General features: G+C 40.1%; 1 protein-coding gene across 3 annotated transcripts in view; it reads right to left on the bottom strand.

Moving 5' to 3' along the window:
- The window catches only part of LOC122751837 (zinc finger protein 665-like), a 34,039-nt gene that overhangs the window by 3,397 nt on the left and 7,011 nt on the right, over positions 1 to 23,631 (bottom strand). The window contains exons 2-5 of one of the 3 annotated variants that reach the window (XM_043999023.1): positions 19,965 to 20,129; positions 16,610 to 16,674; positions 16,235 to 16,361; positions 14,940 to 15,035 (exon numbers count right to left, since the gene is read on the bottom strand). In XM_043999023.1, coding sequence (XP_043854958.1) covers positions 14,940 to 15,035; positions 16,235 to 16,268 — 130 coding nt within the window. In that variant the 5' untranslated portion in view covers positions 16,269 to 16,361; positions 16,610 to 16,674; positions 19,965 to 20,129. The remainder of the gene's footprint in view (positions 1 to 14,939; positions 15,036 to 16,234; positions 16,362 to 16,609; positions 16,675 to 19,964; positions 20,130 to 23,631) is intronic. The other 2 variants (XM_043999021.1, XM_043999022.1) reach the window with 2 other exon arrangements.

Below are 23,631 nucleotides of genomic sequence, written 5' to 3'. Positions count from 1 at the left end.
TCTATTTCCACAGTCAAAATGAAGAAATTTTAAATAGGCAGAATGAATCTTTGGAAACACCTGCAAAATGGCTTATTTATTTTGGAAATAGTTTTTTTTTTCCCCTTTTACATATAAAAGTAGAGGCAGCTAAGTGGCACAGAGAATAGAGCACTGGCCCTGGAGTCAGGAGTACCTGAGTTCAAATCCGACCTTAGATACTTGACACTTACTAGCTGTGTGAACCTGGGCAAGTCACTTAACCCCCATTGCCTCACTAAAACAAAACCAAAACCAAAACCAAATGAAGGTAGCTTTCAAAATTTATTTCCCATAGAATTTTGTGTTTCAATTTTTCCCCTCCATCCTTTTCCTTCCCCCTTCCCAAAACAGCAAGCAATCAATATACCTTATACGTGTGGAATGATGTAAATACATTTCCACATAGTTCATGTTGTAAAAGAAAAAACAGGTTAAAACAGAAAACCAATGTAATGAAAATTTCATAGTTGCAGTCTTAGACAAAGAAAGGGAAAAGAAAATAGGTTTATTGAGAGAGGGATCCTTTCTCACAATAAAACTGGTCTCAGTTCTAGGACCCAAAGACCCCAAGCCTCAGGATTCAGGGATATTTATATACAATGACTCCTCCCACTATTTATCATAACCCAAGAGGTACAAATACAATAAGTATGGAATAGGGAGACATTATCAGATACTAGCATAGTTACTTGCAATTGTACATATTGTTTTAAAATAACAGTTACTAAGTAACAGGCTCATAACATATGAAACCAGAAACTGGATTGTGTCTTTGCCATCTTGGATGTGTCCTCTGGCCTATATTTCTCTGACTTTCTTCTCAGCTATCAAGACTTTCCACCATATTAGTAAAGCTTGGCTTTACAACTTCTCTCCAGCTCTCATTGGTCCCTTACACCTCAGAAGTTGCTATTTTAGGTATTGGACCTTTAAGCTGATTGGTGGCTATACCTAACCACAATTGGAAGTCGGGTAGTTGTACCTGTGGTTAAGTTTCTTGAGTAGCATTTTCCTTAGCTCCTTTCAATATCTATCTTAATTACTTCATTATCATTTTCTTAAGCTACTAAAGAATATTTAAATCATTTAAATCACAGTTTGTGCTCTATAAACTGATTAGTACTACTGTTAAATCACTTATATTTATGGGGTGGAGAAAATCTCACACACCATGAGAAACAAAAAACAGAAAAAAAAGTGAAAATAATATGCCTCTGGGGCAATGAGGTGGCACAGTGGATAAAGCACTGACCCTGGATTCAAGAGGACCAGACACTTGACTTACTTCCTGTGTGACCCTGGGCAAGTCACTTAACCCTGTCTTGCAAAAAAAAATAATAGCATGCCTCAATCTTCTTTCAGAAGCCATCATTTTTCCTCTTTATGTGGATAGCCTTTTCCATCATGAATCCTTGAAATTGTCTTGGATCATTGTATTAGTGAGAAGAGCTAAGTCTTTCATAGATGATCATTGCACAATATTGCTGTTATGGTGTACAATGTTCTGGTTTTGCTCATTTCACTCAGTATCAGTTCATCTAAGTCTTTCCAGGTTTTTCTGAAATGTCTGCCCATGATTTCACTTGGCACATTATTATTTCATTACATTCCTATACCACAGCTTGTTCAGCCATTCCCCAACTGATGGGCATTGCCTGAGTTTCCAATTATTTGGAACCTTAAAAAAAAGCTATATTCATATATACATATACATATACATAAAATTTTGGACCAATCTTAATAGTTTATTTTTTCCAGTTACATGTAAAGACTTTTTAAATTTGTTTTTATAAGATTTTGAATTCCAAAGTTTTCTTCATCCCTCTTCCCTCCTTCCTCCCAAATATAAAAAGTAATGTGATATGTTATATATGTACAATCACATTAAACATTACATTAGTCTTGTAAAAAAAACACACAAAAAAACAATCACAACAAAAGGGAATACCAAAACAGACCAAAAAAAAGTAAAAATAGGATGGTTCAATGTGCATGCAGAGTCCACAGTTCTTTTCCCTTGATGTGGACAGCATTTACCATGATGAGTCCTTTGGAGTTGTCTTGGAACATAGTATTGCTGAGAAGAGCTAAGTTTTTCACAGTTGATCATCCCACAATGGTGCTGTTACTATGTACAGCGTTCTCCTGGTTCTGCTCACTTCACTCAGCTTTAGCCCACCTAAGTCTTTCCAGGTTTTTCTAAATCTGCCTGTTTATTATTTCTTTTAACACAACAGTATTCCATTACATTCATATACCACAACTGGTTCAGCCATTCCCCAATCCATGGCCATTTCTTCCATTTCCAATTATTTGGAACTGCAAGAAAAGCAGCTACAAATGTTTTTGTACATGTAGGTCTCTTTTTCATGATCCCTATGGCATAGGGACTTAGTATGGCTGGGTCAAAGACTAGGCACAGATTTATTGCCCTTTGGGTATAGTTACAAATTGCTCTGGACAGGGTTTGGATCAGTTCACAACTCCAGCAACAATTCATTAGTGTTCCAATTTTCCCACATCTCCAACACTTATCATTTTCCATTTCTGTTATACTAGCCAATCTAAGAGGTGTCAGGTGGTTCTTTTAATTTTCACCTCTCTACTCAAAAGTGAGTTAAAGCACTTCTTCATATGAATACATGTAACTTTGATTCCTGACCTTGAAAACTGCCTGTTCACATTCATTGGCCATTTATCAATAGAGGAATGGCTTGTGTCCTTATAAATTTGGTTAAGTTCTCTTTATATTTGAGACATAAGGCCTTTTTCAGAAACACTTGTTATAAAAAATTGTTCCCCATCTTTCTGCTTTCCTTCTAATCTTGGTTACATTGATTTTGCTTCTGCAAGCATTTTTTCCCTTAATGTAAGCAAAATGATTCACTTTGTATGTCATGATGTTCTCTACTGCTTGTTTGGGCATAAAATCTTCCTGTCCACAAATCTGACAGACTAATCTCTGCTTTCTTAATTTTCTGGTGGTACCACCCTTTATATCTAAATCATGTACTCATTTTTACTGTATCTTGGTATAAGGTGTGAGATGTGTGTCTATGTCTAATTTCTGCAAGACAATTTCCATGTTAAAAAGCATTTGTTGCCAAATAGGGATATGTTATACTAGAAGCCATGCTCTTTTGGTTTCTCAAACTGTATACTATAGTCCTTTATTCCTCCATTTGGTGAACCTAACCTATTCCACTGATCTTGTACTCCAGTTCTTAGCAATTATGACAGAGATTTGATGACTGCTGCTTTATCATAGTATTTTACATTGGGTATGGCTAGGCCACCTTCCTTTGCATTTCTTTATTAGTTCTCTTCATAATCTTGTCCTTTTGTTCTTCCAGACAAATTTTATATTTCTTCTATCTCTATAAAACAATTATTTTTGGCTATTTTGTTATTATTCATCCTTCCTTCTTGAAGAGGACCAAGATATTAAGGAGGTGCTATCACAACTTACAATGAACTGGATTTGAATGAGGAAACACTGGGCAAAGTCACCAACCTCACTCTCTCCTCCAAACCAATCTGGGTCCAGTGGCTAGACGTTTATCAGGAGAACTGGAGATGGCCCCAAATGCAGTGAGTGACCTTTGCCTTTTCAATTAAGGTCTTTCTCAGGTCTCAGTTTGTCTGAGGTGATGCCCAATCAGAGATTAAGGGAAGGTCGTTCTTTGTCCTTCATTCTAAAAGAGGACCATGACATCAGGGTGATCTCATGGGTCCAGTGGCAAGTTATATATCAGCACCACTGGACATGGCTCAGGATACATATAAGGCAACTGGAATTGCGTGACTTGCCCCATGACATGCACTAAATTAAAAAAAAAAATAGATAAGGAGCCAAGATTGGGGAATGAAACCAGCAAGCTGCCTGAGCTCTCCCAATTTTCCTCAGAAACAATGTTTAAAATATGCCTCTCAACATATTCTGGAGCTGTAAAACCTGCAAAAAAAATAGAGTGGCACAATCTTTCAACTTAAGATAACCTAGAAGATCTTCAGGAAAGGTCTGTGTCACCAGGGTCAAAGGGGAGGACAAGTCAGCTCAGAGGGTGTCTGGGTAAGTCACCAAAGGGCTATTACCCTCAGCACAGATCAGCAGCTGAGGGCCCCCAGTCCAAGCTTAGCAAGGCAGTAGCACAACAGGCCAGTTGTGAGGCCCCTGGCTTCAATGCAGAAGGTAATGTGCCAGCTGGGGTATCTGCTACCCAACAGGACCAACGGGGCTGGGCCACTCCAGTGCAGTGAGGAGGCTGCAAGGAGCTGAGACCTCAGAGCAAAAAGCTAATGACTGGGCCCCTGGCCCCAGCAAAAGAAGCTTGAGACAGTGCATGCTGTACCCCAAGAGCAGAACTCCACCTTGAAGGGCACAAAAGAAGATAAAATATGAATACCAAATAGAAAAGAACCCTCACCACTGAGAATTACCATAGTGACAGGAAGGATGAAAACAAACTCAGGAGCACAACAATGATAAATCACCTACAGGTGAAATCTAAATGATAAGGAGAATTGGTTCTGATACCAAAAAACCCTCTTGGAAGAGCTCAAAAAGGGTTTTATAAACCAAATGAGAGACAGAAGAAAAATTGAGAAAAGAAATGAGAGTTATGCAAGAGAAAGTCAATAACATGGAAAAAGAAAATAATGCCTTACAAAATACAATAGGACAAATGGAGAAGATGCAAAAGCTGACTGGGTAAAATAATTCCCTAAGAATCAGAATTAGGCATAGGGACCTAGTGACTGAATGAGACAAGAGGAAGAAGTAAAGCAAAATGAAAAGAATATAAAAGTAGAAGGAAACAGAAAATAGCTTTTCAGAAAAACAACAAACCTGAAAAATATATCCAGGAGGGACAACTTAAGAATAATGAGACTACCTGAGGAACATGACCAAAAAAAGTGCCTAGACAGCATATTTGGACATTATCAAGGAGAACCGCCCCAATGTCTTAGAACCAGAGGCAAATGTCCTCATTGAAAGAAGTCACTGATCACCTCCTGAAAGACATCCCAAAAGGAAAATGCCAATATTGTAGTCAAATTCCAGAATTAGAAAGTAAAGGAGAAAATACTGCAAGCAGTCATAAAGAAACCATTTCAATATTAAGGATCAATCAGAATTACACAGGATCTGGCAGCTTCTATATCAAATGATTAGAGGGCTGGGGATATGATATTTTGGAAGGCAATGGAACAGGGATTACCAAAAAAAAATGGGGGGCGGTTATGTGGTGCAGTGTATAGAGCACCGGCCCTGGATTCAGGAGGACCTGAGTTCAAATTTGGCCTCAGACACTTGACACTTAGTAGCTATGTGACCCTGGGCAAGTCACTTAACCCTCATTGTCCCACAAAAGAAAGAAAGAAAGAAAGAAAGAAAGAAAGAAAGAAAGAAAGAAAGAAAGAAAGAAAGAAAGAAAGGACTACCCAGGAAAATTAAACATAATCTTTCAGGAGAAAAGATGGAAATTCAGTGAAATAGTGGACATTAAATCTTTTCAAAAGAAAAGCCTAGAACTCAACAGATAATTCAATCTAAAAATACAAGACTCAAGAGATACATGAAAAGATAAAAAGGGGGTAAAAATGTTACTCACTAATGTTAAAATGTTTGCATCCCTACAAGGGAAGAAGACATCTCTAACTCTTGAAAACTGAATATTAAGGCAGATAGGAGGAGTCTTGAGTTGATTCTGATGTAAGGTTATTAAAAAAAAAAACTTAAGGAATAACAAAAATTATTATAAGGGGAGAAAAGCAAAGGGAAGGCAGAATGAGGTAAATCCCATCACATGAAGAAGCACAAAAGACCTATTTATAATAGAGGGGGAAAGGGGAGGGTTAAGTATTATTTTGACCTGACTCTCATCTGACTGGGCTCAAAGAGGGAATAACATACACACTCAGTAAGGTATAGAATTTTCTTACCCTTTAGGGAAGAGGGGAATGGGGAAAAGAAAAGGGTGGGGTGCTGATAGAAAGGAAGGTAAAACTAGGAGGGGAAAGGATAAAAGGGAGGTGGGGTTGATAGAAGGAAGAGTAGACTGAGGTGGCTAGAAACAAAACACTAGTGAGAAGGGACAGGGGAAAAGGAAAGAGAAAAATACAAACAAGGGAAAAAATAGGACGCAGGTAAATACACAGTTAGGAATCATAACTGTGTATGTGAATGGGATGAACTGTCCTATAAAACAGAAGCAGAGGGGGCAGCTAGGTGGCACAGTGGATAAAGCACCAGCCTTGGATTCAGGAGGACCTGAGTTCAAATCTGTCCTCAGACACCTGACAGGGAATAAGTCACCTGTGTGACCCTGGGCAAGTCACTTATAAAGACATAAAAAACAGACGCAGGGCAGCTAGGTGGCACAGTGGATAAAGCACTGGCCCTGGATTTAGGAGGACCTGAGTTCAAATCTGGCCTCAGACACTTGACACTAGCTGTGTGACCCTGGGCAAGTCAGTTAACCCTCATTGCCCTGCAAAAAACAAACAAACAAACAAAAACAGAAGCAGACAACAGAGTGGGATGATTGGTATGGCATTGAATAGTAAATTAATTTGGGGAGAATTGTCGTTTTTATTATATTAGCTCAGCCTACTCATGAGAAATTGTTATAACTGACTTTATTTCTAAACAATTACAAGTGTTTTACAATTGTGTTCATATAGCCCCTGGGTTTGTCTTATTGGCAAGTAGATATCCAAGTATTTTATTTTGTCTTATTTCAAACAGAATCTATCTTTCTCTTACTGTTGACCTCTCTTACCACTATATAGAAATGATTTATTGAGGTTTATTTTATATCCTGTGATTTTGCTAAAGTTCTTTTTTTTTCAAGTAGCATTTTTAGTTGATTCCCTAAGTACATTATCATATCATCTGAAAAGAGTGATATATTTGTTTCTACATTGCCTAAACTAATTCCTTCAATTTTTTTCTCTTATTGTTAAAGCTAACATTTCTAATGTGATATTGGATAAGAGGGGTGATCATGGGCATAATTGTTTCACTCCTGATCTTATTGGCATCATGTTTAGCTGATCCCCTTTGTGGATAATGCTTTTTTAAAGTTTTAGATAAATTACTTTTTTCTGTACCTATTGATATAATCATATGCTTTTTGTTGTGTTTCTTATATATATGAGCAACTATGCTAATCATTTTCCTAAAATTGAAACAGCCATGCATTTCTGATATAAATGCTACCTGTTTATGGTGTGTGATCCTCATGACATAGTTCTGTAATCTCTTTGCTAGTATTTTATTTTATAATTTTGCATTAATATCCAATGGTGAAACTGCTCTACAATTTCCTGTTTTGGCTCTTCTTCATTTAGGAATCAGCACCATGTTTATGTTATCAAAGGAATTTATTAGGACAACTTCACCCATGTTTCCCTTTGATTCATTAATGTAAAAGCTCTTAAGTCCATGGTAATACTGACTATAGCTAAGTGGTATTTCAATTGTTTCATTCTGGCTGACCGCAGTATTTTCTACTTGACTTGATAGCTCTGGAATTTGACTAAGATATTCCTTGGCGTTTTCATTTTCAAATCTCAGGAGTTTATCAGGTGATTCTTTCAAAGAAGATTTTACCCTCTGGTTCTAGGTTATCATGGTAGTTTTCCTTGATAATGTCTTTAAAAATGATGTGCAGGCTCTTTTTCTAATCATGGCTTTCAGGTTATCCAAGAATTCTTAAATTATCTCTCCTAGATCTATTTTCCAGGTCAGTTGTTTTTCCAATGAGTTATTTTACATTTACTTCTATTTTTTCATACATTTGATTTTATTTGACTGATTCTTGATGTCTCACTGAGTCCTTCCACTTACTAAGTCTAATTTTTTTCTGATAAAAGTATTTTATTTTTTTTCCAGTTACATGTAAAGATAGTTCTCAAGATTTGTTTATACAAGCTTTCCAATTTCAGATTTTTCTGCCTCCCTCCCCCCTCCCCTAGACAGCAGGTAATCTGATATAGGTTATATATATACATAATAACATGTGGTAAAATATGAAAGTTTTTAACAGTCAGTTAGGATAACTGAAAGACGCCAGTTTTTCAAGGACCACCCTTTTGGGGAGGAGATGAACAGTCCGCCTGCTGCGCATGTCAGACTGCCTGCCGGGTTTTTTGACTTCCGGGGTGGAGAGAACGGGAGTAGCCTTTTTTGCCGGCTTGGCGGGACTCCTGGCGGCGCAGCACAGACGGTCTGACTCACTCCAAAGGTGGCCTAAATCGGTTTGGTGAGTTTTTATAAGGAATATAGACTAAGCCTAGATTTAAGACGATTTGTACTGTATTTCTATTTTCCTATCCTTCTAATCAACAACACCTTATATACAATAAAGGCTCTATCTAGAAAACCAGAAGCTTCTTCCATTTACTAGTCTGGGAGATAAATTAAGGGAAGGGTTAAGTAGGGGAGATTTATGATCTAATATCCAATTTTAAATCTCACAAACATTAAACATATTTCTGCATTAGTCACGTTATAAGAGAAGAATCAGAGCAATGAGGAAAAACCTCAAAATAGAAAAACAACAGAAGCAAAAACAAAAGAAATAGTATGGTTCAATCAGCACCTATACTCCACAGTTCTTTTTTTCCTGGATTTGGAGATTCCCTTCCATCATGAGTTCCCTGGAACTCTTCTGTATTAGTAAGAAGAATCTAGTCCATCACAGTAGATCAACACACCATGTTGATGATTCTGTGTACAATGTTCTTCTGGTTCTGCTCATCTCACTCATCATCAATTCATGCAAGTCCTTCCAGGTTTCTCTGAACTCTCCCTGCTCACTGTTTCTTACAGCACAATAGAATTCCATTGCAGTCATATACCTCAACTTGTTCAGCCATTCCCCAATTGATGGGCAACCCCTCAGTTTACAATTCCTTGCCACCACAAAAAGAACAGCAATAAATATTTTTGTACATGTGGGTCCTTTTCCCTTTTCCATGATCTCTTTGGGAAAAAGACCCAAAAGTGGTATTGCTGGGTCAAAGGGTATCCACAGCTTTATCACCCTTTGGGCATAATTCCAGATTGCTCTCCAGAATGGTTGGATCAGTTCACAGCTCCTCCAACAATGCATTAATGTTCCAATTTTCCCACAGCTTCTCCGAAATTATTTTCCTTTTTTGTCATTTTAGCCAATCTGATAGGTGTCAGGTGGTACCTCAGAGTTGTTTTAATTTGCATCTCTCTAATCCATAATGATTTTGAGTGTTTTTTCATATGGGAATAGATAGCTTTGATTTCTTCATCAGAAAACTGCCTGTTCATATCCTTTGACCATTTCTCAATTGAGGAATGACTTAGATTCATATAAATTTGATTGAGTTCCCTATATATTTTAGAAATGAGACCTTTATCAGAAGTACTGGCCATAAAAATTGTTTCCCAGCTTTCTGGCTCTCTTCTAATTTTGGATGCATTGCTTCTGTTTGTACAAAACCTTTTTAACTTAATGTAATCAAATCATCCATTTTGCATTTCATAATATTTTCTATCTCTTGTTTGGTCATAAACTGTTCTCCTTTCCAAAGATCTGAAAGGGAGACTATTCCTTCCTCTCCTATTTTACCTATGACAAACCCAGGAACTATATGAACACAATTACCAAACACTTTTCACACAAATCAAATCAGATCTAAATAATTGGAAAAATATCATGTGCTCATGGATAGGCAGAGCTAATATAGTATAAATGACAATTCTACCTAAATTAATTTACTTATTCAGTGCCATACCAATCAGACTACCTAAAATTATTTTATAGAGCTAGAAAAAAATAATAAAAAAATTCATCTGGAAAAACAAAAAGTCAAGAATATCAAGGGAAATGAAAAAAAATGCACAGGAAGGTGGGTTAGCTGTATGAAACCTGGAGCTTTACTATAAAGCAGCAGTCATCAAAACTATCTGCTACTGGCTAAGAAATAGAGTGGAGGATCAATGGAATACGCTAGGGACAGGAGACACAGTAGTAAATGACACTAGTAATGTAGTGTTTGATAAACCCAAAGACTCCAGCTTCTGGGATAGGAATTCAGTATTTGACAAAAACTGCTGGGAAAACTGGAAGACTAAAGTCTAATTTTTAAGAAATTATATTCTTCAGTTAGTTTTTGTACCTCCTTTTACCTTTGGTCATTTCTGCTTTTGAAGGAATTGTTTTCTTCATACAATTGTTGTGCTTCATTATCCAAGCAGTTGCCTCTTTTTTTGTAATTCCCCTGCATAACTCATTTGCATTTCCAATTTTGCTTCTTCATCTCTTATAATTTTTAAATTCCTCTTTGGGATTTTCCAGGAGGACTTTTTTGGTCTTGAGACCAATTTCCCTTTCCCTTTGAGGCTTCACATGTCAGCATGTTGACACTGTTATCCTCTTCTGATTTGGGGTTTTGATCTTTCCTTTTGCCATAGGAGATTTCTACAATCAGTGTTCTTTTTGGATTTTTTGACTCACTTTTTACAAAATGGAGCTATGCACTTGGGGGATGGCAGGCCCTGTCCCATGCTATTTGGAATAGTGGTCACTGGCTTTCTGCACTGGGGCTTCTAGGGCTGGCAGTTTTTCTTCTGTTCTAGGATGACCCACCCTAGCCACAATTGTGCTGGATTTCCATGACTGGCGGTGGGTCCACTGTGCTGGGGCTGGAGTTCTGTGGTGCCCCAGGCTGCTGAGCCAGGATTGTTGAGCCTTGGTTGCTTGGCTGCGGCTAAAAATCCTCCTGCTCAGACACTGCCTATGCCTGACTTCCCTGAAGTCCTTCTAAGTTATTTTAGGAGGAGAAATGATTTCACTCCATCTTTTCATAGATTCTTTCCATCCAAGATGTTTTGGAGGCTTGACTTAATTAATGTTGTTTCTGAGGGAAACTGGGGGGACTTAAGGCAACATCCTGGCTTCTTTCTGACGTCTTCACTCTATCCCCAAGATGCCTTATTTTAGGAAGAGCGTAACATAGAATAACATCGAATCCTCAGAACAAGCCAGTCACACTGGCAAGCCTGGCATTCTTTTTCCCTTTTACAGCTTTGAACCATGAGCTCAAAATGTTTGAGTGACATTTTCAGTGTATGTGCAACTGACACTAGAAATCAAACTGTGTCACTGGGGATGCTCTGTTCAAATTACTATATATTACAATTTATTTTTTCTTTCTTCTTGGTTTTGTTTTTGTGTGTGTGTGGTGCAATGAGGGTTAAGTGACTTTCCCAGGGTCACACAGCTAGTAAGTGTCAAGTGTCTGAGGCTGCATTTGAACTCAGGTCCCCGTGACTCCAGGTCTGGTGCTCTATCCACTGTGCCACCTTACTGCCCCCTATCCATTACAATTTCTATCCTTTCTTTAAATGCCCATTGTTTATAATTTTGTGAATCTTCAACTAACCTTCCTACTATTTTGTAGTGATAGAGTTGCATGTCCTATAACACGATGATTCTTGGTAAATTTCATATGTTCAGAAATACATTTACTTTTTAAAAAAACATCTTTTAACTATTTTCAGTATTATATGCAACTTTTCTTATTTTCTTTTCTGACACAAAGATATCATACCACTTCATGCTCATATACTAAATATTCATTCTAATTCATTATCTATATTATATTTCAAATTATATCTTGATCCAACATCTTTCTATTGGGAAGGTAAAAGCAGAATTTTCTAATAGTCCTCTCATACTGCATCCCATTTAGTGGTACAAGAACTCTTTGGAGGTTCATGATGTTGAAGTTCAAGGGGTTTTAGCTAAAAATTATTTAATGCAAAATAATCTGGTACTGGCAAAGAAACAGAGTAGTAGTATCAGTGGAAAAGAATAGCTACATATTACAGTATACTCATTGATTATATTGGTTCCAAAGGTTTACCATGCTGGGATGGGAGTGGGGATAAGCTCCCACTCTCTATAAAATGCTCCAATAGCGTGCCTCTCATATTCTCTCTGACAACCAAAGCCCAACTCTTGGCCTTCTCTTGGCAGAACTGTTTCCACTAACAGGAGAAGGGGCGAAGGCGGGTCACTGGCGCCTTAAAATCAGTCGCTTCGGGCAGGTGGGGCTCGTCAGCCTTGGCAGGCAACCCGCTTGGGGGAAGCAGAGAGAGCTCCAGCTTTTTGGCATGGTGGCAGTTGACTTCAGAAGTGGGAGCTTAGGGAGTTTAGGATCACCAGGGTATAGGAAATCTGTTCTCAGTCTTTCTCTTTCTTTTACTTAAGAAAACCTAAAATCGTTTATCAGTGATTTTAGTCAGTTCCACCCCCCCCACCCCCCGCCAAATGGGGAACAGATTAGAACCTACATTTAGAATTTTAAATTACACACTCATGCTTGCTCTGGCTTCCCTAAAGTACAACCTAAAATTCTTGCTTTTACAGTAAGTCTGTTCCTGTCTTCCTCACCTATAGGGATTTCCCTGTCTTGCTTAGCTCCAATTTATCCTGAATACACTGGGTTGGTAGATCCTTGTGTGATGAAATAATGGGATTTAGCAGAAACTCAAAGACCCACCTGGAGATTAATCAAGACTGATTGAATCAAGTGAGAGTGACTGACTGCTGATTAAGCCTACTTCAAGTTAATTGGATTGTAATCACACTTGGCTATCCCTCAGAAACTAGACTGTGAACTCAACTTGAGAACACCTTCAAAGCCAATGGATTTGGAGGACACCAACCAATCACCTTGAAGCAGTGTGTAAGGACCTCCTCTGTTCCAGAACCATAAAAAAGCTTCCACAGTCAGCTTGAGAAGGGGTTCCTGATTAAAGCAGGCTTGTGGAAGAGGACTTCAGGAAGAACCCAACCAAGCTGGAACTCTAGGCTAGGTAGGACTTCTTTTTCATAACATTCTGAACTCTTTGTAAATATCTGTATGCTTTAATAAATGTTTAATGCCCAAAGACTGGTACTGAAGTCTTTTAATTTTTGGTGACCACAATTAAGATTTTAAATATCACACTTGTTTACATGTTGTGTTCCCCATTAGACTGAACTCTTTGATCAAGGCTTATCATTTGCCATTCTTTGTGTTCCTAGTGTTTAGCAGTGTCTGGAACATAGTAGGTGCTTAATAAATGTTTATTGACAGGAAAAAATACTAGGAAGAAATCCAGAATGGATACCCTCAGCCCATTTGAGAGGCTTTCAGGAGAGTTTGATGCCCCAAGTTCAAAATGATGACTTCTTACACCATCAAAATTTTATAACTACAAGATGTGAGCAAATAATGGGGTCATAGGGGACCCAGAGAGCCTTGCCTGCCCTTTCTTAAGGCCACCCCAGAGTCAGGAGAATTTCAAAGGAAATGTCGTTGGACCTTGGACTGTGAATATAGAAAATGGAAGTTAAATCCGCACCTACCTGAGAAGCCTTGGCCCCCAGAGGGCCTGTCCTTTGGGCTCCGACTTTAGCACATACTGCTCCAGACCACCCCCAAGTCCAATGAACCAGGAGATTTGGATGGTGCTGGCCAATTAGATTGAAGCACTATGTAAGGGCTGCCTCTCCCCCTGACCTCGAGGAGCTTACACTCGCAGACTCTCCCTCTTGGCCTTGGGACTCTGAAGGAGCAGCCACAAGGCCCACTGTCGCTCTCCCCTCTGAACTTTTAGGGTCATGTGCTCTATCTTTACTAATATTTAATAGTAGTAGGCCTCCACCAGTCGCAGACGACCATGGATCATCGTCCTGAAGAGCCACAGGCCACAGTGTGTCTGTGCAGTCCAATATGGGAGCTGCAGCTCCTGAGTGACTTATAACTGGTAACTGCCACCTCCCGTGTTGTATCTACCACATGAGGAGGAGGAGCTGGAGTGTCCTCTCCGGGGCGCTGGCCTGGGCAGGTCAATATGGAAAATACGCTGTTGCCCATACAGCAGGTTTTCCCTCTCCGTGACATTGGTGGATCCAAAGGAGAGGTAGAGCCAGTGCAGTTTGGCACCAGTACCACCGCAGGAGTTGCCAGAGGGATGTGATGTCCAACATCCAACTGCCTAAGGGACTCTGACTCCTGATTTTCCTCGGGGTTAACTCCCGAAGCCTTTCCCATATATGGGTATAACCGCAAGGCAGCAGAGGTTACCAATCAGGGTTTCCTTCCCCTAGGCAGCTTGCCTGCCAAGGCTAAGGAGTTCCACCGGCCCAAAGCGAATGATTTTAAGGTGCCAGTGACTCGCCTTCACCACTTCTCCTGTTAGTGGAAACAGTTCCGCCATGAGAAGGCCAGGAGTTTGGCTTCAGTTGTCAGAGGCTATTTGAGACGCATGCTATTGGAGCATTTTATAGAGAGTGGGAGCTTATCCCTACTCCCACCCCGGCATGACAAACACAGCTAGGTGGCACAGTGGATAGAGCACTGGCCCTAGATTCAGGAGGACCTGAGTTCAAATCCTGGCTCAGACACTTAAATAGCTGTGTGACCCTAGGCAAGTCATTTAACCCCAATTCCTGCACCACAAAAAACAAAAAGAATCTCATTAGGTAGGATGAAGTATGGGGGTCTTAGGTAATATTTAATATGCTTTAATAAATGCTTAATGCCCAAACTGGTGGTATAACTTCTAATTTCTAAGTACCAATACATTAGAAACCCCAGCTAAGTTTCCCTACAACTTGGGCCAGAAACAGGTCACTCCCATATCATTTTAAATGCCACAAAGGAAACTGAAAGGCCCAGGAGTTTGACTTGCTCCCCTGTATGAGGAAATTGGGGCTCTAAAGGTCAGTTACTTGCACAGGATCCCACAGCTGAAACGTATCTAAAAATCAATTCCAACTAAGACCTTCCTGCCCACAAGTCTAGCACTCCCTGCACCACAACACTTAGGAGACCTCTTATGATAAGAGCCCTCATACACCTGCTTTTATGTCACTCACCTGGACAGGAGTTCCTCGGACCTTTGTGCTCTACCATCCCTGGTGATTCCCCTCCCTGGAAAGGAGAGCTCAAATCTTCTCTAGAAACTGGAAGTCCTGTGAATATAAAATAAGGAAGGGATGAGGACAGAGAGAAATGTACACTTCAGTCCTCCTTAGGGAATGAAGACATGCTAGCAGAGATGACAGGATGGTTCCCAGGATGTCTCAAGGATAGTTCCCAAGGTATTGATTGCTGGGCTCTTTGGAGGCAGGCTGAGGTCACACAGGTGTGGTAAAATATGAAAGTTTTTAACAGTCGGTTAGGATAAGTGAAAGACGCCAGTTTTTCAAGGACCACCCTTTTGGGGAGGAGATGAACAGTCTGCCTGCTGCGCATGTCAGACTGCCTGCCGGGTACAGTCCGCCTGCTGCGCATGTCAGACTGCCTGCCAGGTACAGTGCGCCTGCTGCGCATGTCAGACTGCCTGCCGGGTTTTTTTTGACTTCCGGGGTGGAGAGAACGGGAGTAGCCTTTTTTTTGCCGGCTTGGCGGGACTCCGGGCGGCGCGGCACAGACGGTCTGACTCACTCCAAAGGTGGCCTAAATCGGTTTGGTGAGTTTTTATAAGGAATATAGACAGCCTAGATTTAAGACGATTTGTACTGTATTTCTGTTTTCCTATCCTTCTAATCAACAACACCTTATATACAATAAAGGCTCTATCTAGAAAACCAGAAGCTTCTTCCATTTACTAGTCTGGGAGATGAATTAAGGGAAGGGTTAAGTAGGGGAGATTTATGATCTAATATCCAATTTTAAATCTCACACAGGCCATTTGGTATCAGAAAACATCCCCTTTATTTACCTCTTCCCTAGAAGGATGGGAACACTGCCTAGCTTCGATTATCTAGAAATTGGAGGCTGTGGTAGTGCAGTGGTAACAGCCCAGGGCCTAGAGTCACTAAGACCATTTCAAACCAGTGTCAGACACATGGGAGCTGTTTCCCCCTGGACAAGTTGTGTAACCTGTTTGCCTGTTACCTCAACTATGAAATGGGGATGATAATACTACCAAACTCATAGGGATGTTGCAAAGATCAAATGACAATAAGGACAATACACTTTGCCCAGTGCTGGATATAAAGCAGGTATATGTAAATGCTTATTCCATTCCCTTCCTTTCCTAACATCTGGACTGGAATTTGTGGGAACAAAGAAGGAAGAATCAGGATAAACTTGCTAGGCCTGGCAGGATGAGGAGCAGGGAGCTACCATGTCAGCAGCTCAGAGTCACCAGGGGCAAAGGTCTTACCCACAGAGAGCAGGGTCTGGACATTCTCCAGCATGACCTCCTTGTACAGCTCTCTCTGAGAATGGTCCAAGAGGCGCCACTCCTCCTGGGTGAAATCCACAGCCACATCCTTGAATGTCACCAACTCCTAAACCACCAAAGGTCACATGATTTAGAGCTGAAAAAGACTTCAGAATTCACCTAATCCAACCCTCATCAACTTAGAGGAAGAAACTGAAGCACAGAAGGGATTTGCCCAAAACTCAATATATTTATGAGAGGCAGCAACAACACTTGAAACCACATCCAATAAGAGCCCAATGGAATATTGAGGAAAGCATTTTATATTGAAGTGAGAACCATGTTAGAATGATAAAAGTTGAATAAAGTTCTTACTATGGAATGTTTCTCCCCATAGGCTCAGGGAGAAGTTATGGGTTCTGGGAGTGAAGTATCAGAGCCTAGGGAGAAGAAAGCAAGGTAATATGAAATTCCTCCTCAACACAAGGGATATGTTACATGTCATAAGGGATATGCTAAGGAAATTTTATAAAGAATTTATGAGAAGTTGGCAAATATTGTATACTCTGGGGAGAAAAAATATTTTTAGTCATCACTAAGGAGAAAACAAAGAAAGAAATATTGCTTACAATCTGCCCTGAAGTAAGAGTTATGAGAATCACTTTCCAGCAAAGTGAGGAAAAGTTATGTATTGGAATAGTAAGGGCTTGGGGTAACACCAGGTATGATGTGTCATAACCAAAACCAATTTCATGTCTTTGCTTTATAATTGCTTTCACTAGTTAAAGGAATATATTCATTGATTTTAATATTTAGTTACATAAAAATAAGAGTAACTATGATGGGGAAAGGAGAACTCATTCACTTATAATAAAAATTACATTTTCCATAGAATTTTTATTGACTATGGTTGGAGATCAAGCTTATTCATAAGATATTGACAGTTTATTTGTGAAAAAGAAATGATCACAACAGAACCCTAAAACGTTAGAACATTTGACACCAAGAGTCAAGACAAACAGGGAAGAAGCAGAATGATGAAGAACAGACAAGAGATCAGCCATAGGGGCAGCTAGGTGGCGCCGTGGATAAAGCACCGGCCCTGAATACAGGAAGACCTGATTTCAAATCTGGCCTCAGATACTTGACACTTAGTAGCAGTTTGAACCTGGGCAAGTCACTAAACCCTCAATCCCCTGCAAAAAAAACGGGATGCCCATCAATTGGGGAATGGTTAATAAGCTGTGATACGTCAGTGGAATGGAATGATATTGTGCTGTAAGAAAGGAGCAGATGCATTTCAGGAAAACCTAGAAAAGCTTACAGGAACTGACTCTGAGTGAAACGAGCAGAACCAGGAGGACATTGCATACATAGTATCAACAACATTGTGTGATGATCGACTCTGAGAGATTTGATTTTTCTCAGCAACACAATGGTCCAAGATAACGCCAAAGGTCCCAGGATGGAAAATGCTCTCCACATCCAGAATAAAGAACAGTGAAACCTAGATGCAGATGGAACCATATTATCTTCCTTTTTTCTTTTTTGAGGTTTTCCCCCTTTGTTCTGATTCTTCTTTCACAACATATGCAGATGTATTTTTAATGTGATTTTACATATATAACCTATATCAGACTGCTTGCTGTCTTGGGGAGGGAGAAAAATTAGAAATCTTATAAAAACAAATGTTGAGGGACAGCTGGGTGGCCCAGTGGATAGAGCACCACCCCTGTATTCAGGAGGAAGGACCCCAGTTCAAATTTGGCCTCAGGCACTTGGCACTTACTGGTTGTGTGACCCTGAGCAAATCATTTAACCCTCATTGCCCCACTCCCCCCAAAACATGTTGAAAACTCTCTCTACATGTAACTAGAAAATAAAATACTTTTATGATAAAAAAAATTGGACCTTTTAGTATCTCTGTGCCCCAACCCAGTCTTATCTAAAACTTCTTTGTAAGCCTGTCTATGATAACATGACCTAACCCATCCTACCCAAAGGTTAGGTCATATAACTCAGGAGGGGTGACTGTCTCTCCATCAACTGTGGAACTCTGAGACACACATGTCTGTCACCCACTCAAGGAGGGCGTCTCTCCATAGAGAGAATAGCTAAACCACAGTTTATAGTCTGGCTGTAACTTGTGCTCCCTTGTTCTCGCTGTCCTAGGAAAGATCCTGACAAATGTCCCAACAGGATCATGGGAGATCCTGTTTATATGGCTCCCAGCACACAGCAGACACCAGATAACCCTGTCCAGTCTTCTTGCACCTCAGTCCTCTTCTCTCTGACCTGGGGACACTGGCCTCCTGGATGATCCTTGACCAAGACCCCCCACTGCCTGACTCTGTGCCTTTCCAAGGGCTTCTAATGCTTGCACTGATCTCCCTGCTCACCTGGGCCCCCTGGTGTTGTGGGAGGAGGGACCCCAAATCCCAAGGAATCATTAAACTTTCCCAAGGCAAAAGCAGCTTTACTTCCAATCTCAAGAATATGGTGTAGCTCAGACACTTGATACTTCCTAGCTGTGTGACCCTGGGCAAGTCACTTCACCCCCAATGCCCAGCAAAAAAACAAACAAAAACAAAACAAAACAAAAAAAACACCAAAAAAAAAGACCCTGGTCTGCCAGGAACAAAGATGATATATTGATAAGGATGAGTGCTATTACTACCCAGGCCCTCCTTACCAGTTGTTTCCCTTCCAGTGGTCTTCACCCTCCTAACTGCTTTGCACACAGCTTTTGTTTTTTGTTTTTTTTTTTAGTGAGGCAATTGGGGTTAAGTGACTTGCCCAGGGTCACACAGCCAGGAAGTGTTAAGTGTCTGAGGCCGGATTTGAACTCAGGTCCTCCTGAATCCAGGGCCGGTGCTTCATTCACTGCGCCACCTAGCTGCCCCCTGCACACAGCTTTTGTGTGTAAACATGGAAAGGACCAGCTCTTCTCTTACCCAGGGAGACAGGCTTTCAACAGTGATTCTGTCTCCTGGTCGTATGTTCCTCTCTCCTAATAAATCACTTTTCATTTTACAAGATTTGTGCTGAGCCTCCAATTTGTGGGTGACCTTGCCTCCTGATCCGGGTCACAAGTCTCCCAACATTATGGTGCTGAAACCCAGTAAAAGTCATTGGGCAGGTAAAAAGGTGGGCTGCTCATGTGGCTCTTGGATTCCCCAGGTGGGGGTGTACACTCTGCTCTCTCCTGTAAGGATCCCCTAGACCCAGGCCACAAGGCCCCCAACACTGGCTTCCTTCACATCTCAGCAAAATCCTCACCTTCTGAAAATGAGTTTTTCCTGCACCCTGACACTGCTTGGGCCTTCCCTCTGAGGGGGCCTCCCATTCATACTGTAGAGACCTTGTGTGGACCCAGCTGCTGCCCTGTTATCTCCCAAGGAGTCTCTGAGCACGTTGAGGGCAAGGCCTGTTATGGTTTGAACCTTCCTTTGCATCCCCAGTAGGTTGGCACAGTGCTTGGAACAGAGGAGTCACTGTCTAAATGCTCACTGACAACCTAAGAAATGTCAAATGAGAGAGATTCAGAGAGAGCAGGGGAGACTGGGGTGGCCTGAGGCAGAAGGAAATGAGCAGAAGCAGGAGGACCATGTCTGCTCTGCTGACAGCAGGGCACAGGACAATGTACATGGTAACAGGATAAAGCTTCCTGGGCTCTGCTGGATTCCACCTTTGCTGATGCTGGTCAGGTCTGTGGATGGGCTGCACTCACCTGGGATGAGGGTCTCTGGGTCCCTGGGGTCATCCTCTCTGGTTCCAGGCTCTCTCCTTGGAAGACACTTTGATTGTCTGCAAACTGGCCTGGGGAGGGAGAAGGGTCTCAGAATGGGAGAGACATTGTCTTTGTGTTTTCCTCCTAGGGTGGACACTGGCCTACCTGGAATTACAGAGGTTGAAGTTGTTATATTTAAAATCAAACTGTTATAGGCAGTTTTCTGATGAAGAAAGCTATCTATTCCCATATGAAAAAATGCTCTAAATCTCTAATGATTAGATAGATGCAAATTAAAACAACTCTGAGGTACCACCTGACACCTATCAAATTGCCTAAAATGACAAAATAGGAAAATAATAAATGTTGGAGAAGCTGTGGGAAAATTGGAACACTAATTCATTGTTGGTGGAGCTGTGAACTGATCCAACCATTCTGGAGAGCAATTTGGAATTATGTCCAAAGGACAATAAAGTTGCGCATACCCTTTGACCCAGCAATACCACTTTTGGGTCTTTTTCCCAAAGAAATCATGGAAAGGGGAAAGGGACCCACATGTACAAAAATATTTATAGTTGCTGTTTACGTGGTGGCAAGGAATTGGAAGTTGAGGGGGTGCCCATCAACTGGGGAATGGCTGGACAAGTTGTGGTATATGAATACAATGGAGTACTATTGTGCTGTAAGAAATGATGAGCAGGAGGAGTTCAGAGAAACCTGGAGGGTCTTGGGTGATCTGATGATGAGTGAGATGAGCAGAACCAGAAGAACATTGTACACAGTATCATCAACATTAAGTGTTGATCTACTGTGATGGACTAGATTCTTCTCACCAATGCAATGGTACAGAAGAGTTCCAGGGAACTCATGATAGAAGAGTATCTCCAAATCCAAGAAAAAAAAAAAAAGAACTGTGGAGTATAGATGCTAAATGAACCTTACTATTTCTTTTGGTTTTGGTGCTGTTCTTTTTTTCTATTTTGAGGTTTTTCATCATTGCTCTGATTTTTTTATCTTATAACATGACTAATGCAGAAATAGGATTAATATTATTATGTGTATGTATGTATGTATGTATGTATGTGTATATATATATATATATATATATATATACATACACACACACACATATATATATATACACACATATATAACCTATATCAGATTACCTGCTGTCTAGGGGAGGGGAAAGGGAGGGGAGGGAGGGAGAAAAATCTGAAATTGTAAAGCTTGTATAAACAAAAGTTGAGAACTATATTTATATGTAACAGAAAGAAATAAAATACTTTATTAATTAAAAAAATAAAATAAAAAAATAAAGAATGGTAGAACCAATACCAATTCATAGAAATATAAACAATTATCTCAAAGAAAATTATATCTATGAGCCAAAATGTAGAAAAATGGGCTCAACTAAAGCAGTGATTAGAGGAAAATTTATATTATTATTTATATATATTCTTTACATAAATGTAAAATAAATGTATAGAAATAAAAAAATCAAACTGTTATGACTAAAAATCTAATGTGTGGTCATCTTAAATTAGAAGCTTATAGCACCAGCCTTTGGGCATTAAGCATTTATTAAAGTACATTAAAAGTTAGTATAAGAGAGAGGAAGAACACATGGAGTTCAGAAAGTTAGGAGATCTGTCTACTCTGCCTGCCCCTCCTGTTGCCAGGAGCTTGTCCCAGCAACCAAAAAAGGATCCATTCCCAGTCTTTCTGAGCAGGACCTCAAGAGGGCTGGTCCTTACACACAGCTCCAAGCTAACTGACTGGCAGCATTGATTGACATGACCTCTGTGTGGTTCTGTGAATAGATGTAACTTCCAGAGGCCAGGCAGCTTCCCAGCACTAGTTACATGCTTTCTCCTCAGGAGGGCATTGCCCTGGTTCTCACAATGTCTTTCTCAGCAGGGGGTGGCACCCTGATTCTCACACTCCCACCCTGTGCTTCATGAAGAAACATCGTTTCCTTACATGAAGCAATAACATAACAGATACTTATGACTAACAAAGTAAAGGGAATGAAGAGAGAAAAAACATTGAGGGACACATTAACAAAGGCTAAAGGGGGCACTCCCTTAGTAAGTGGACATTATAAACAGTGTATACAATGGGGAAAAGGAAAACAGGAAAATGTTCATTTCAGTCTTTGTTAGTCTTTTCTCAGATGACTCTTGGGATGTCCTCTGGGTGTAGTTGTGGAATGAAAGTCTTTCAGGTGTGGATGCTGATGATCAAGGCTAGCAAGTCTCAGCTGTAGAGTTTCCAGTGTGTTTGTAAAGTCCCTCAGGTGTTTCAGAGACTGGTAATCAGCTGGGAAATTTCCTCAAAATTGATCTTCACACAACTTCAAATAGCTTTGCCAATAACCAAATCAAACAATGAGACTTCTCAAAAACGTGTCTAAGGAAATTCAGAAGGTTTTAGAGGTTTTTATAATTATTGTCCAGTTGTTACACATGAAATATATAATAAAAACAAAAATTGAAGCATTCTCTGAAACTCTATATTACTACACTCCCCACTGGGGAGAATAAATTGAGAAGACAACTGTGATATTAATTTAGAAAATATTTTTATCTTTGTTTCATCACTTTTTGCATCATCTGCCTAATTATCCTCATGCCATTATGAGAAATTAAAGGACCTAATATAATTAGTAGCAGATGTCAAGGCCAAATCCAACATTATATTTATCATGACACCTGAGAATTATGGGGGTTACTACAACAGAACAGAGAAATAAGAGAAATGAGCATTGACAAACTTCATGGCTGTATAGACAGTTGATACAGTACACTGAGGGTAAACTGAGTCAAGCTTAATCAAATCCAGGGAACTGAGATGTCCATGGCATCAGGTAAATAGGAGGGGAACATCAAACTCAGACATAAAACCAGATGGCCTAGCCCAGCCATCCAGTGCTATGCAGGGGAAAACGAAACCAAGAGAATCCAACCTCAACTCTTGCCAATGGTTGTTCTCTTGGTCTTTCCCAAGGCAGTGCAGTACCTGGACTCCTTCCTGTCTTACCTTTTGGGACAGCTCAATGTCTGCTCTTGTATGTATTCCTCTTGTGATTGGCTGGCACCTTGGCCAACTGGCACCTGGTAACTCAGAATGAAGGCACTTAATACCTTAAATGGTAAGGTCCCATAATCCAAGTCTCATATGGATTTCATTGAGGATAATGATGACTGCAAAAAATGTGAATATGCTTTGACTCAGAATATAAGATACAATATGCAATCATCCCAAATACTAACTTTTTTAAAAATTTAGTAAAAATAGTACTTCTAGAATTAATTTACAGTTGTCATGGTAATCAATTTACCAAGGAAATATATTAAAGAATTTGATCAAATGATCAGTTGGAAAAACAATTAAAAGTATGGGAGAATAACACTTCCAGACTTAATATTGTATTATGATATCAAGACCATCTTGCATTGGTTCAAAAATAGAGAGAGGAATAGAACAAAATACACATGGAAGAATAAAAGATTTTTATAGCCAGTTGGGAAACCCAAGAACATTTACTGACTCCAACTCAGAGCATTTTTGAGTTTATTTCTGAGCTGATTTCCAGATCACAGGAACACACATATATTTGAAACCTGACAGGGCTAGTTAGAGGTCACTCCATCCAGCCCTCTCA

The sequence above is a fragment of the Dromiciops gliroides genome, chromosome 3 (genome assembly GCF_019393635.1).
Source record: "Dromiciops gliroides isolate mDroGli1 chromosome 3, mDroGli1.pri, whole genome shotgun sequence".
NCBI classification, from domain to species: Eukaryota; Metazoa; Chordata; class Mammalia; order Microbiotheria; family Microbiotheriidae; genus Dromiciops; species Dromiciops gliroides.
The sequence above is the reverse complement of the archived record's forward strand: the minus strand, read 5'-3'. Positions and strand labels throughout refer to the sequence as shown.